The sequence below is a fragment of the Monodelphis domestica genome, chromosome 5, assembly GCF_027887165.1.
Source record: "Monodelphis domestica isolate mMonDom1 chromosome 5, mMonDom1.pri, whole genome shotgun sequence".
Lineage (NCBI taxonomy): Eukaryota > Metazoa > Chordata > Mammalia > Didelphimorphia > Didelphidae > Monodelphis > Monodelphis domestica.
The window spans coordinates 32,289,942-32,306,730 of record NC_077231.1 but is presented as its reverse complement, the minus strand read 5'-3'; the positions used below and the strand labels follow the sequence as shown (position 1 = coordinate 32,306,730).

Here is a 16,789-nt window from a genome sequence, read left to right as displayed (position 1 = left end):
ATCAGAGAAATAACCAAAATCCCCAGTGACCCTAGATTCTGTATTCTCACAGGTGTCCTGTTACACTATACCTACAGCCAGGAAATTTGAACTCACAGACTAGCTATTCATTTGACGTCTCCAGGTCTTAGTTTCCCCATCAGCAAAATGGGTATAACAGTTCATATCTTATCTGCCCTTTACCCCCAGGATCAGATAATATATATGAAAATACCAAAGCACCAGATAAATAATAACTGCCAGTCTTACAACTTGCAATTTTTTGTTATGGCAACCCTGGAAAGTAGTCAATAGGAACAGCATTGCCCCCATCATGGACACAGGCACAGAGTGGTAAAGCAGCTTGCCTAAGCAGTAAATGTCTGGGATTCAAACCCACATCTCCAGATTCCAAGTCTAGACCTCTTTCCACCACTCAACACTGATACCAAGTGGAAGTAAGGATTTTTAAGGTACAATAAAGATCATGTGAGACAACACAAAACACCTGATAGATATGGTGGGGGAAGGGGAGGTGCGCCAAGGTTTGAAAAGCAGGCTTACATATACATTTATGGACACAGTCCACATGTGAATTTGTTTTTATTTTCTTTGATTATTTATTATAAGGCAAGGATTTTTTTAAACTGCATGAGGAGAGCAATTTGGAAGGAAAAAGAGGACTAATGATAGAGTGACCAAAGAAGTAGAGAAGAAAAAAAAAAAAGGAGAATATTTTTAAGAACAGAATAGAATAGAAAGAGGTTCAGAATAAATAGCAGGCAGAACAAACTTTAAATTGTTGCGTTTATTACATTCTTTTTAAAATGAAAGTTGAATAAAACAGACTTTCAGAGTTTCCGGTATAATCCTCTTTTTCCATTCTTCTGAGTATATGCAAAATGGGAAAGCTAATGTTTGATGGTTTTTGTGAAACACAGAACAACCAAAGTATAAGTGAAAAAATATCATCTCAGAGTCTTTCTTAATCTTATTCCCTGAAGCTGGAATAAAAAAAAAGGTGAGCAGATAAGTAAGTAGGCATACCCAGGAACAAATATAATACCTCCAAGAGGAGGCAAGTTGGTGACTAGAGTTTGGTTTTGAATAAAAGCATTGAGTAATTCCATTCCCTTCCCTTTCCCAGCTAGTCACTTGGCCTCTCTTGTACCTAGTTTCCTGATCAATAAATGTCTTATTCTGGTCTTCTGCTTCTTTTTCTCATGATTGTTCTCACAATTGGAAACTCTTCTGAAAGGCAAGAGAATGGGTCTAAGCACAAGACTTCCTAAATCTTCAATGTTAGTTGGAATCTAAAGTGTCCCTGTGTCTAAATGTTTCTTTCTACAAAATGGGAAGAGTTGGTAGAGTAATAATTCTACCAAGATTGAACCCTCTTCAGTTGGATTTAAAATATCATTACATAAACATTGTAAAATTATTAACCAATAAGGGAAGTCATTATGTTATAATAAGTTTATACAAGATAAATTTGTTATGAAAATAATAATAGAATAAGAGAGCATCTCCAAATGCAAATCTTGATGACTTGGAATTTCGGGATTTCATCAATCCCTCTGTCCCAGACCACTCAAAGCTTCCATCTCTATGGAGATGTCACCTCCTTCCTTGGTCTCCCTAACCAAAGTCATTCTTATAGTAGATGATCCTTCCCACTGCAGTGCTTACTATATCATCTGGTTCTAAGTCTGTAATCATGTACGGGTAAAAACATTTGTCCACATTCCTCTCCCCCTCAGTCCCACCTAATTTCCATTTCCTTACATTGTTTGTGCCTATTTGCCATTTCCAGGGTTCTATCAAAGAGTTAGTTAAAAAGATTTTAAAAGGAAATCACTAGACTCCCATGCCTGGAGGGCTTCACCCCCTCACCCCTACTTCCTGCCTTCCTTAGCTTCCTTCAAGACATAGCCCATTCCACTCTGTTTCCAACCTGCCCCAGTGCCTTCCTCTCCTTTACACTATGTGTGTGTGTGTGTGTGTGTTAGGGGGTTGCATGTTTCCCCTATTAGAATGTGCTGGAAAGCAAGCACCATGGTTTTGTCTTTCTTCGTCCCCCAACTGTTTAGCCCAGCACCAAGCACATAGGAAGCACTTACAAAATGTTTGATGTCTGACTGACTGATGGTTGAACAGGCCCAAAAATGATGTGGTTGGTCACTGAGTCTTCCATTAGCCAAAAATATTCATGGAGATTTGCCTTCCTATTTTCAATTTGCAATTCAGAATTCTCTCTAGTCCCACCCCAACTCATTCAGAAGGCAAGAAATATAATACATTATACACAGAATTATTGCCTTTGAATGATGAAAATTTCAGTGATTCTCAGTGGCATAAAGGACCTCAGAAGTCACCCAGCCCAATCTGGACCTGACCTGGAATCTCCTCTACACCATTCCCAGCACATGAAGACTTTCAGTGACAGAGAACTCACTGCCTCCTGTGGCAATCATTCAGCTTTTGGACAGCTCAAATTGTTAGGTTTCCAAGCTAGTATCTGCCTCTCTCCAACTATGACCGATTCCCACTTCTGCCTTCTGGGGACACACTGGACAAATCCAATTAATGTCCCTTCCCTAATGCCTTCAACAATTGAAGTCAGTTAAGACCTGCTCTATTGCCATCTCTATGGCACCTAGAACATTTCCTCACAACAGTGAGTAAAGAGTAAAGAGTGGAAATAGTCTCATCATTCACATCTTACAGATGACAAAACTGAGAAATAAAGTGATTTCTCCACAATCATACAACTAGTAAAAGGTTCAGTCTGGATTTGAATCCAGGTCTCCTGAATCCAAGTCCACTTTTCTTTCTACAGTTCTATACAAGGTGTAACAACAGTGCTGGCCAGTAAAAGTGGAATAAGACTGAGAGAAGGAAATCCCATTTCATGTTTCAGGTCTGTTTCCTAATTGACTTCAACAGAATTCCATACATGATTCCCCTCCCCTTCTCCCTTTCACCTCCCTCTCCACAGCTCACCTTGTCGATGAAGGAGGCAAACTTATTGTTGAGGGTCTTGATCTGCTCCCGCTCCTGAGTCCTCACCCTCTGGATCTCAGGGTCAATCTCCACATTGAGGGGGGTCAGCAGGCTTTGGTTGACAGTCACCTCTTGGATGCCTCCAGGGGGGCAGGAGGCCCCAAAGTTTGGCCTGCTGGAGCCCAGGCCTAAATAGCTTCCAGCCCCAACACCAAAGCCCCCAAAGGACCTCCCATGGGATGCACCCTGAGCCATACTGACAGAGATTCTTGTATTAGCACCCAGATTGTGGTGGCTGTGGCTACCAAAGCTGCCCCTTGGGCTGCAATAGGCAGCACCCCCAAGCCTGCTCCCACCTCTGGACATTGTCATGGAGCTGAAGCTGGTGTGGGTCTGAGTACCACCCATACCATGGCCACCAGAGGCTGAGGAGGAGCTGAAGCCCCCTTTGGTGCTGTAAGCCTGGCGAGACATGGAGGCCTTCATGAATACTGAGGAGAAAGATGAGGAGAGTCACAGTCAAGCTGAGAGGGCCCTGAATATCCCAGGAGTGCAAGGAGATGGTCCTTTTATCTGCTTCCAAGAGAGGTAGCTTATGGGCTCCCACAGACACTCTTGCCCCATTGCCCAAGGAGGAGAGAGGGAGGAACAGCTGTGAGTCTGAGGATCTTCCCACACACATCCCTCCTCTTCTGAGGAGGAACCAGGATAAATCCCTGTCTGGAGTGGGGAGGCCACCTTTTCTTCCACTATACCCTTTACACCTCTCCTCATTTGGGATATGATGCCACTAGGGTGCCACTGCACTCCCCCTCTACTCTCTGGTCACCCTCCCAAGAGGCTTGGATACCTATGCTCCAGACTAGACTTCTGTCAATGAAGCCTCTTCTATTCTGTGGGGTTTATTGGTCAACCTTGTTGTAACAGGAGTCCTGAGGCCCTGGGGCAGTTCAGGTGGTAAGTTAAGTTGGGTAATGGAGCTGGAGAAGATTGGATACCCAAGTCTGCTTCAGTCCCAGCCTCCCAGAAATCCCACAGCATCTCTCTTCATTCCAGTCAGAACCAGATTGTATAGGGACAATGGCTGACATGTTTGTTGTTTGTATGTAAGCTCCACGAGGGCAGGGATGGTTTCATATTTGTTTTTTATCCCAAGATTCTAGCATAGTGTCTAGCATTATGACAGGTGCTGAAGAAATGCTTGTGAGTTGAATGATTGGTTGTCTTGCAGAAGGATTGCATTTGTTCTTCTTGGCTCCAAACAGCAGAACCAGAAGCAATAAGTGTCTAATTCAGAACCTGTCACATAACAGGTCGCTAAATGTTTGTGCAATTGAACTGCACTAAATTAATTGGGTCAAAGTTGCAATGGCATCATACTCAACTCACACCCATGCCTTCTGTCTATGTAAATGCCTTTTAACACCCCTAATAGTGATAAAGTTCTTAAGAGTTATAAGTATCCTCTTCCTGTATAAGAATATAAACAGTTTAACTTTTTGGACTCTCTTATGCTTTCTCTTTCTTGCTTACCTTTTTATGTTCCTCTTGAGCAAAATTTTCTGTTCATCTCTACTCTTTTCTTCAGGAATGCTTGAAAGTCTCTATTTAATTAAAACCCCTTTTTTTCCATGAAGAATTATACTTGGTATTCCTGGTTAAGTGGTTCTTGTTACAATCCTGGCTACTTTGCTTCTATAATATCATATTCCAAGCCTTCTGGTCCTTTAAAGAGGAAGTTGCTAAATTCTGTGTTAACTTGACTAGATAATCACGAGGCTTCAAATATGGAAAACCTGGCAATACCAAGTATAATTCTTTATGAGGAAAGGGGGATTTTAATAAAATGGAGACTTTCAAGCATTCTTGAAGAAGTGATAGAGGACAAAGGAGTCAGGGTTACAATGAAAAAATCAACTACCATGGAGAATTAAATCTAATACTTCAGGGGGAGGGGGAATAACTATTTAATTAAGTAGTGGGTTTCAAGTATTCCTCATGAAAAGATGAGAGCTGAACAGAAAATTTTATTCTCAAATAAAAGACTCAAAATCACAAAAAGGTAAGCGGAGAAAAGAAAACAAAAGGGATTTGATAAAGTTAAAATGTTTATATTCCAACACAAGAAGATGACACTTGGGAGTCTAAAATTTTACCATTATTAGAGCATGTAAAAGGAGTATAAATAGAGGGCACAGAAGTAAATTGACTAGGATGGATACTATAAAAAAATCTGGAGGTAAAAAAGGATTGCACGGGAAAGAGAGGAAAGAGAGGTAGAATGGGGTAAATTATCTCACAAGAAGAGGCATGAAGAAGCTATTATAGTGCAATAGAAGGTGGAGCTGACAGGAAATGTTTGAACCTTACTCTCACTGGAATTGCCTCAGAGGGAAGAACATCCACACTCAATTGGGTATAGAAATATATCTTATCCTATAGGGAAGTAGGAGAGGAGAGGGAACAAAAAAGAAGGAGGACTAATAGAAGGGAGGGTGAATTGGGGGAGGTGGTGATCAGAAGCAAAAAAAATATATTTTTAAGGAGAGACAGGGTAAAAGGAGAGAGATAGAAAAGAATAAACAGAGGGAAACAGGATGTAGGAAAATACAATTAGTAATCGTAACTGTGCATGTGAATAGAATGAACTCAAACAAAAAATGGAAATGGATAGCAAAGTAAAATAAACAGCCAGAATCCTACTGCATGTTGTTTGCAAAAAATACTTTTGAAGCAAGGAGACACACAAAGTAAAGATAAGAGCCTTAATCACTAAAAGGTCAGGCAACTTGCAAGGGGCAAGCTTAGCAAAGAGGTGTGAAGTACTCAGAAGATATAATCTAGGACTCCCCTGTAAGCATGGCTGCAGAGTAGACGCAGCTTGCTTCCTCTCCTCAGACCCGACGACACAGACAACCGCAAAAGACCCTCCCAAAATATAAAACAATCATCCTCATAAGAACGGATAGACCCCACAACAAGGTGAAGCTCTGAAGGTAGGTGGGATTCTGGCACCTCCACAATATAAGGGAACAAAAAGCTGACCCACCCTCCCCTCCCCCACCAAACAGATGCAGTCAGAGTTAAAGTTAGCACTGGCCAGAATCAACAAGTGAGGGAGGGGCACTCCAGGACTGAACAACGGGCAGCCCCAATTCTGGGGACCTGAATAAGATCGCCAAAGTCCTTCTCCTGAGAGTACTAACACCCAAAACCCCGGCAGGCAGGCTAGGGGAGCACACATCTCAGGCGCCCAGAACTAGAGCTCTGTAATCACCGAGTGCATGAAGGGATCCCCTGATGTGAGCAAGGGACACCTACAGGTCTTGGGAGTTAGCTAAGACCACCAAGGACTTTCACCTGAGAGCACTAACTCCCAAAACACTGGCAGGCAGGGGAGGGGAGTCCTTGGGCCTCCCCAGGAAACCAGCACAGCTGCAGAGAACCTAGAATTAGCCTGAGACTAAAGCCTTGACCATTAGACCCTTATATTGAGGGCAAGTACTACTCATTCAGATTTCTGACTGGAAAGGGGAGGAGGAAGGAGGAAAAAAACAAACAAAACACAGAGATGGCAAACTGTACCCAAGAACCTCAACACTAAGAAAATCAAGAAGAAGGGGGTGACTTTGGATACATTTTATGGAGGGAAAACACACAAAAAAAAACAACAGAGGAAATAGCAGAAGAGGAAGCACAAACAAATGCTCCAAAACCTTCCAAAAGAAATGGAAATTGTCCACAGGCTCTTGAAGAATTTAAATTGGAAGTTATCAAAAAGATGGAAGCCTCCTGGCAGGAAAAATGGGAAATAATGCAAAAGGAACTCAGCAATCAGAAGCACAAAAAAACACAACTACAGAAACAGCTTAAGGCCTCAAATAGCAGGATAGAACAAACTGAAAAGGAGAACCAGGCTTTAAAGGTTAGAACCAGGCAACTGGAAGACAATGATCTTGCAAAAGAGCAAGAATTAATGAAGCAAAGTCAAAAGACTAAGAAATTAGAAGAGAACATAAACTCTCTCACTGACAAGGTGACAGACCTGGAAAATAGAGGAAGGAGAGACAATCTGAGAATAATTGGCCTACCAGAAAAGTCAGAAATAAATAGTAATCTCGACATCATAATACAAGATATCATCAAAGAAAACTGCCCAGAGATTCTAGAACAAGGGGGCAATACAGGCATTGAAAGAGGTCACAGAACACCCTCTACACTAAATCCCCAAAAGACAACTCCCAGGAATGTAATTGCCAAATTCCAAAGCTTTCAAGCAAAAGAAAAAATCTTACAAGAAGCCAGAAAAAGACAATTTAGATATAAAGGAATGCCAATCAGGGTCACACAAAACCTTGCAATTTCCATTCTGAATGACCATAAGGCATGGAACATGATTTTCAGAAAGGCAAGAGAGCTGGGTCTTCAACCAAGGATCAGCTATCCATCAAAACTGACTATATATTTCCAGGGGAAAGTATGGGCATTCAACAAAATAGAAGATTTCCAAGTTTTTATAAAGAAAAGACCAGAGCTCTGTGGAAAATTCGACATTCAAACACAAAGAGCAAGGAATACTTGAAAAGGTAAATATGAAGGAAAGGGAAAAGGAGAAAAATATTATCTTTTTCTTTTATTCAAACTCTCTTCTATAAGGACTACATATATATCAAATTATATATATTAATATGTGGGGAAAATGTAATGTGTAACTCTCAAAAATTGTATGCATCATTAGAGTAGTTAGAAGAATCACACATAGGGAATGATTGGGGAATTAAGATAATATGGAGAAAAGGGGGGTGAAAGAAAGAAAAAGGGAGGGGGTAGATCATTGATGGTACTAAGATATACTTCAAGAAATAGAAAAAAACTAAATAGAATAATCTTTCTCACACAAAGATACACATGGGAAGGGGAGGGGAAGGAATTTCCTATAGGGAGGAGAGGAAGGAAGTGCTAACTGGTATTACTTAAACCTTACTCTCAGTGAAATCAACTCTGAGAGCTTAGAACATCTAGATCCATTGGGATCTTGAACTTTATCTTATCCAACAGGGTAAGAGAGAAGGGGAAATTAAGGAGGGGAGGGGGAGGGAGTATAAAAAGGGAGGGAAGGAGAGGGGGGACGGGAAAGGAACAAAAAGGGAGGGGCTAGAAAGGGAAGCATATCAAGGGAGGAGACTAGGGGGACTAATCTAAAGTAAATCACTGGTTTAAAAGGTTATAGCTAAAGAAGGAAGGTCAGAATTAGGGGAGGATATCAAAATGCCAGGGAATCCACAAGTGACAATCATAACTTTGAACATGAATGGGATGAACTCACGCATAAAATGTAGACAAATAGCAGAATGGATTAGAATCCAAAACCCTACCATATGTTGTCTTCAAGAAACACATATGAGGCGGGTTGATACTTACAAGGTTAGAATTAAAGGATGGAATAAGACCTTCTGGGCCTCAACTGATAGAAAGAAGGCAGGAGTTGCAATCATGATATCTGACAAAGCCAAAGCAAAAAATAGACCAGATCAAAAGGGATAGGGAAGGTAAATATATTCTGTTAAAAGGGAGTATAGACAATGAGGAAATATCACTAATCAACATGTATGCACCAAATAGTATAGCATCCAAATTTCTAATGGAAAAACTAGAAGAATTGAAGGAGGAAATAGACAGTAAAACCATGTTAGTGGGACACTTGAATCAACCACTATCAAATTTAAATAAATCAAATAAAAATAAATAAGAAAGAGGTAAAAGATGTGAATGAAATCTTAGAAAAATTAGAGTTAATAGACATATCAAGAAAAATAAATAGGGGCAAAAAGGAATGCACCTTCTTCTCAGCACCACATGGCACATTCACAAAGATAGATCATACACTAGGTCACAGAAACATGGCATACAAATGCAGAGAAGAAGAAATAATAAATGCAACCTTTTCAGATCATATGGCAATAAAAATAATGATCAGTAAGGGTACATGGAGACCCAAATCAAAAATTAATTGGAAATTAAATAATATAATACTCCAAAATCAGTTAGAGAAGAAATCATAGAAACAATTAATAATTTCATTGAGGAAAATGACAATGGTGAGACATCCTTTCAAACTTTATGGGATGCAGCCAAAGCAGTACTCAGAGGAAAATTCATATCCTTGAATGCATATGTTAACAAATTAGGGAGGGCAGAGATCAATGAATTGGAAATGCAAATCAAAAAACTTGAAAGCAAACAAATTAGAAACCCCCAGAAGAAAACCAACCTAGAGATCCTAAAAATTTAGGGAGAAATTAATAAAATCAAAAGTGAAAGAACTATTAAACTAATAAACAAGACTAGAAGCTGGTACTTTGAAAAAACAGACAAAATACTGGTCAATCTAATTAAAAAGAGGAAAGAAGAAAGGCAAATTAACAACATCAAAGATGAAAAGGGGAGCCTCACCTCCAATGAAGAGGAAATTAAGGCAATCATTAAAAACTACTTTGCCCAACTATATGGCAATAAATATACCAACCTAGGTGATATGGATGAATATTTACAAAAATATAAATTGCCTAGACTAACAGAAGAAGAAATAGAATTCTTAAATAATCCCATATAAGAAAAAGAAATCCAATAGGCCATCAAAGAACTCCCTAAGAAAAAATCCCCAGGGCCTGATGGATTCACAAGTGAATTCTATCAAACTTTCACAGAACAGCTAATCCCAATACTATACAAACTATTTGACAGAATAAGCAAAGAGGGAGTTCTACCAAATTCCTTTTATGACACAAACATGGTACTGATTCCAAAGCCAGGCAGGTCAAAAACAGAGAAAGAAAACTATAGACCAATCTCCCTAATGAATATAGATGCAAAAATCTTAAATAGGATACTAGCAAAAAGACTCAATGATCAAGTAGGATTTATACCAGGAATGCAGGGCTGGTTCAATATTAGGAAAACCATCCACATAATTGACCATATCAACAAACAAACAGACAAAAATCACATAATTATCTCAATAGATGCAGAAAAAGCCTTTGATAAAATACAACACCCATTCCTATTAAAAACACTAGAAAGCATAGGAATAGAAGGGTCATTCCTAAAAATAATAAACAGTATATATCTAAAACCAACAGCTAATATCATCTGCAATGGGGATAAACTAGATGCATTCCCAATAAGATCAGGAGTGAAACAAGGATGCCCATTATCACCTCTACTATTTGACATTGTACTAGAAACACTAGCAGTAGCAATTAGAGAAGATAAAGAAATTGAAGGTATCAGAATACGCAAGGAGGAGACCAAGTTATCACTCTTTGCGGATGACATGATGGTCTACTTAAAGAATCCTAGAGATTCAACCAAAAAGCTAATTGAAATAATCAACAACTTTAGCAAAGTTGCAGGATACAAAATAAACCCACATAAATCATCAGCTTTTCTATATATCTCCAACACAGCTCAGCAGCAAGAACTAGAAAGAGAAATCCCATTCAAAATCACCTTAGACAAAATAAAATACCTAGGAATCTATCTCCCAAGACAAACACAGGAACTATATGAACACAACTACAAAACACTCGCCACACAACTAAAACTAGACTTGAACAATTGGAAAAACATTAACTGCTCATGGATAGGACGAGCCAATATAATAAAAATGACCATCCTACCCAAACTTATTTATCTATTTAGTGCCATACCCATTGAACTACCAAAATACTTCTTCACTGATTTAGAAAAAACCATAACAAAGTTCATTTGGAAGAACAAAAGATCAAGGATATCCAGGGAAATAATGAAAAAAAACACATATGATGGGGGCCTTGCAGTCCCAGACCTCAAACTATATTACAAAGCAGCAGTCATCAAAACAATTTGGTACTGGCTAAGAAACAGAAAGGAAGATCAGTGGAATAGACTGGGGGAAAACGACCTCAGCAAGACAGTATACGATAAACCCAAAGATCCCAGCTTTTGGGACAAAAATCCACTATTCGATAAAAACTGCTGGGAAAATTGGAAGACAGTGTGGGAGAGACTAGGAATAGATCAACACCTCACACCCTACACCAAGATAAATTCAAAATGGGTGAGTGACTTAAACATAAAGAAGGAAACCATAAGTAAATTGGGTAAACACAGAATAGTATACATGTCAGACCTTTGGGAGGGGAAAGGCTTTAAAACCAAGCAAGATATAGAAAGAATCACAAAATGTAAAATAAATAATTTTGACTACATCAAACTAAAAAGCTTTTGTACAAACAAAACCAATATAACTAAAATCAGAAGGGAAACAACAAATTGGGAAAAAATCTTCATAGAAACCTCTGACAAAGGTTTAATTACTCATATTTATAATGAGCTAAATCAATTGTACAAAAAATCAAGCCATTCTCCAATTGATAAATGGGCAAGGGAAATGGATAGGCAGTTCTCAGATAAAGAAATCAAAACTATTAACAAGCACATGAAGAAGTGTTCTACATCTCTTATAATCAGAGAGATGCAAATCAAAACAACTCTGAGGTATCACCTCACACCTAGCAGATTGGCTAACATAACAGCAAAGGAAAGTAATGAATGCTGGAGGGGATGTGGCAAAGTAGGGACATTAATTCATTGCTGGTGGAGTTGTGAACTGATCCAACCATTCTGGAGGGCAATTTGGAACTATGCCCAAAGGGCGACAAAAGAATATCTACCCTTTGACCCAGCCATAGCACTGCTGGGTCTGTACCCCAAAGAGATAATGGACACAAAGACTTGTACAAAAATATTCATAGCTGCACTCTTTGTGGTGGCCCAAAACTGGAAAACGAGGGGATGCCCATCAATTGGGGAATGGCTGAACAAACTGTGGTATATGTTGGTGATGGAGTACTATTGTGCTCAAAGGAATAATAAAGTGGAGAAGTTCCATGGAGACTGGAACAACCTCCAGGAAGTGATGCAGAGCGAGAGGAGCAGAACCAGGAGAACATTGTACACAGAGACTAATACACTGTGGTATAATCGAACGTAATGGACTTCTCCATTAGGGGCGGTGTAATGTCCCTGAACAACTTTCAGGGATCCAGGAGAAAAAAAACACCATTCATAAGCAAAGGATAAACTATGGGAGTGGAAACACCGAGAAAAAGCAACTGCCTGAATACAGAGGTTGAGGGGACATGACAGAGGATAGACTTTAAATGAACACTCTAATGCAAATACTATCAACAAAGCAATGGGTTCAAATCAAGAAAACATCTAATGCCCAGTGGACTTACGCGTCGGCTATGGGGGGTGGGGGGGAGGAAAAGAAAATGATCTATGTCTTTAACGAATAATGCTTGGAAATGATCAAATAAAATATATTTAAAAAAAAAAACACTAGAAAGCATAGGAATAGAAGGGTCATTCCTAAAAATAATAAACAGTATATATCTAAAACCATCAACTAACATCATATGCAATTGGGATAAACTAGATGCATTCCCAATAAGATCAGGAGTGAAACAAGGATGCCCATTATCACCTCTATTATTTAACATTGTACTAGAAACACTAGCAGTAGCAATTAGAGAAGAAAAAGAAATTGAAGGCATCAAAATAGGCAAGAAGGAGACCAAGATATCACTTTTTGTGGATGATATGATGGTCTACTTAAGGAACCCTAGAGAATCAACCAAAAAGCTAGTCAAAATAATCAACAACTTTAGCAAAGTTGCAGGTTACAAAATAAACCCACATAAGTCATCATCATTTCTATATATTTCCAACACAGCTCAATGGCAAGAATTAGAAAGAGAAATCCCATTCAAAACCACCTTAGACAAAATAAAATACTTAGGAATCTATCTCCTGAGACAAACACAGGAACTATATGAACACAACTACAAAACACGTTCCACACAATTAAAACTAGACCTAAACAATTGGAAAAACATCAACTGCTCATGGGTAGGACGAGCCAATATAATAAAAATGACCATCCTACCCAAGCTTATTTATCTATTTAGCGCTACACCCATTGAACTTCCAAAAAAAATTTTTACTGACAGAAAAAAACCATAACAAAGTTCATTTGGAAGAACAAAGGGTCAAGGTTATCCAGGGAAATAATGAAAAAAATACAAAGGAAGGTGGCCTTGAAGTCCCAGATCTCAAACTCTATTATAAAGCAGTGGTCATCAAAACAATTTGGTACTGGCTAAGAGACAGAAAGGAGGATCAGTGGAATAGACTTGGGATAAGTGACCCCAGTAAGACAATATATGACAAACCCAAAGAGCCCAGCTTCTGTGACAAAACTGCTGGGAAAAGTGGAAGACAGTGTGGGAGAGATTAGGTTTGGATCAACACCTCATACCCTACACCAAGATAAACTCAGAATGGGTGAATGACTTGAACATAAAGAAGGGAACTATAAATAAATTAGGTGATCACAGAATAATATACATGTCAGACCCATGGGAAGGGAAAGACTTTAAAACCAAGCAAGACATAGAAAGAGTCACAAAATGTAAAATAAACAATTTTGATTATATCAAATTAGAAAGTTTTTGTACAAACAAAACCAATGCAACCAAATTGAGAAGGGAAGCAACAAATTGAGAAACAATTTTCATAACAAAATCCTCTGACAAAGGTCTAATTACTCAAATTTATAAAGAGCTAAATCAATTGTACAAAAAATCAAGCCATTCTCCAATTGATAAATGGGCAAGAGACATGAACAGGCAATTTTCAGCCAAAGAAATCAATACCATTAATAAGCACCTGAAAAAGTGCTCTAAATCTCTTATAATCAGAGAGATGCAAATCAAAACAACACTGAAGTATTACCTCACACCTAGCAGATTGGCTAATATGACAGCAAAGGAAAGTAATGAATGATGGAGGGGATGTGGCAAAGTGGGGACACTAATTCATTGCTGGTGGGGTTGTGAATTGATCCAACCATTCTGCAGGGAAATTTGGAACTATGCCCAAAGGGTGATAAAAGACTGTCTGCCCTTTGATCCAGCCATAGCACTTCTGGGCTTGTACCCCAAAGAGATAATAAGGAAAAAGGCTTGTACAAGAATATTCATAGCTGCACTCTTTGTGGTAGCCAAAAATTTGGAAAATGAGGGGATGCCCTTCAATTGGGGAATGGCTGAACAAATTGTGGTATATGTTGGTGATGGAATACTATTGTGCTCAAAGGAATAATAAAGTGGAGGAATTCCATGGAGACTGGAACAACCTCCAGGAAGTGATGCAGAGTGAAAGGAACAGAACCAGGAAAATATTGTACACAGAGACTGACACACTGTGGTACAAGAGAACGTAATGGACTTCTCCATTAGTGTCAATACAACATCCCTAAACATTCTGCAGGGATCCAGGAGAGAAAAAAACACTATCCACAAGCAAAGGACAAACGGTGGAAGTAAAAACACCAAAGATAAGCAACTGCTTTACTATAGGGGTGGAAGGGACAGGAATGAGGAGAGACTCTAAATGAATACCCTAATACAAATACCAACAACATGGAAATGGGTTTGAAGCAAGGACACATGTGATACCCAGTGGAATCATGCGTTGGCTAGCGGAGGGGTGGGGGGAGAGGGGAGGAATATTGTTTGAAAATAATCAAATAAAATAATGTTTAAATTGGAAAAAAATAACAACATTGGTTTTTTTCCTAAAAAAAAAAAAGAAGATATAATCTACCCAGAGAAGGTGAGAACTAAAAACTAAGAATGGGCAGTCCTAGGGAAAAACATCTACCATGATTAGTAGACATGAAAATTTAGGGGAGGTGACACAAGAGAAAATTTTCTTTAAAAGGAAGGAGCTGGAGGGCTCTGGACTTAATTCAGCCTTGGAAGCTGAATTGGAGGTCACGAATCCGAGCTGGTTTCGGAACTCAGTTCAGGAGTTGAGGATTTCAGTGAAGGACTGGAGTTTTGCTTGGGCCAAAATCTTGTGGTGAGTGATTAAAGACTGACTTAGTTTCTCTCTTAAAGAGAAAAGACCTAGGCCATTGGCCTAGGCCCTAGCTTTTTTCTATTATTTCCTCTTACTCTGTCTCTCTCCCTTCCCTTAATAAAATCTCCATAAAACCCAGCTGACTTGGGTATTTCATATTTGGGAATTTTTCCCATGGCGACCACTTATTTTTTATTAAAATCAAGACACTAAAAATTATCTTTACAGTTCTGGCAATTCACAGTCTTGAAAACCATATTTTTGCAATCACAGATCAAGGACAATTCTGAGGGACTTATGAGAAAGAATGCTATCCATATTCAAAGGAAGAACTGTGGGAGTAGAAACGCAGAAGAAAAACAACTGCTTGATCACAGGGGTTGATGGGGATATGATTGCATATATAGACTCTAAATGATCACCCTAGTGCAAATATCAATGGTGTGGAAATGGATCTTGATCAATGACACATGTAAAACCCTAGAAGAATCATGCATCATCTATGTGAGGGGGTTTGCGGGAGGGCAGGGAAAAAACATGAATCTTGTAACCATAGAAAAAATATTCTGAATTAATTAATTAATTAAAATTTTCCCCCCAGAAAAGTGCTTCTACATATAAATGAAAAAAAATAAAAAATAATAATGCTAGAGAGAAGAGGAATAAATGGTAGTTTCCAAAAAAATGATAACTAGCAGACAGGACTGAATTGTCTTCTGAATTTCTGTTTGTCTTCCCTATCACCATAGCAACTTTCCATGGCAGGTTCTATACGTTTCAGCAAGTATGGCCAAATGGCTATAAAAATCATGAGTGCTTTCGGACCCAGGAATATCACTCATAAATCTATAGCTCAAAAAGATTGTGTGGGGGGAAGGAAAAAGAACTATATGTCCAAAAATATTTATAGCAGCACTTTTTGTGGTAGCAAAAAATTAGAAATTGAGAGAATGTGCATCAATTGGGTAATAACTGAACAAGTTGTGAGAGATGATTCTAACGGAATATCATTGTACTCTAAGAAATTATATTATATTGTACAATATTGTACTATTAGTGAAATATGTGAGTTACTTGACCCTTATAGATTGTAGTTGATCAAGTGCTATTCTCTGTTAGTATCAGGCTGTTGGCCAATCTAGTAGGCCTCAGTTCTGATTCAGTGTCACAAAGCAATCTGACTGCTATCTTTCTTCAAACAAAAAGGGTTTATTTGGGTGTTTTCACACAGGGGAAGGAAGGAGGGCCAAGGGAGGTTTCCCTAATCTCTAATTATCTAGATCTCCTCCCCCAAGCTAAGAGATGCTCATGGATCTGCCTTCTGTTTCTTCAAAGCTGCTTAAACTCTACACTCTGAACCCCAAAAATCCTATCTAGTTTTTCTGACTATTGGCCCCCAAAATATTATTAGTACACAAAAAAATAGTTCAGGTTGCTTTGATAGGGTGAAGATGAATGGCAAAGTCACCCTCAGGGGTCCAGCCAAGTGACTGCAGGCTTCAGTTGATGACAAATAGATCTTTCTGGCTCAGGTTGGCTCTTATCAGTAAATAAGATAACAAATAGGAAACAGGAACTCAGGAACACAGTCAGTAGAAACAGTTATAACTCCAGTAGATAAATCTCTTTTCAGAGACCTAATAGAAGATGGGAGCACTCTCAGTTGCAGGGCAAATGACTTCCAACTGAAAGTCCGTTATTCACCCTGGCAGGAAGTGAAGTCTCCAAGCTCCCCAAGAGACAGGAACCAATGGCCCGCTTCAGCACTCCATTTCTCTTTTTTAGTATCTTCCTTACACTCCTTGGAACTTAATCCCCTAGTGTTCCGTGCTTGAGC

General features: G+C 39.0%; 1 protein-coding gene across 2 annotated transcripts in view; it reads right to left on the bottom strand.

Moving 5' to 3' along the window:
* KRT4 (keratin 4) overlaps positions 1–3,547 on the bottom strand; it is a 38,233-nt gene extending 34,686 nt beyond the window's left edge. The window contains exon 1 of one of the 2 annotated variants that reach the window (XM_001362106.4): positions 2,983–3,547. In XM_001362106.4, coding sequence (XP_001362143.1) covers positions 2,983–3,468 — 486 coding nt within the window. In that variant the 5' untranslated portion in view covers positions 3,469–3,547. The remainder of the gene's footprint in view (positions 1–2,982) is intronic. The other variant, XM_056798162.1, reaches the window with a different exon arrangement.
* Between the last annotated feature and the right edge of the window lie 13,242 nt (positions 3,548–16,789).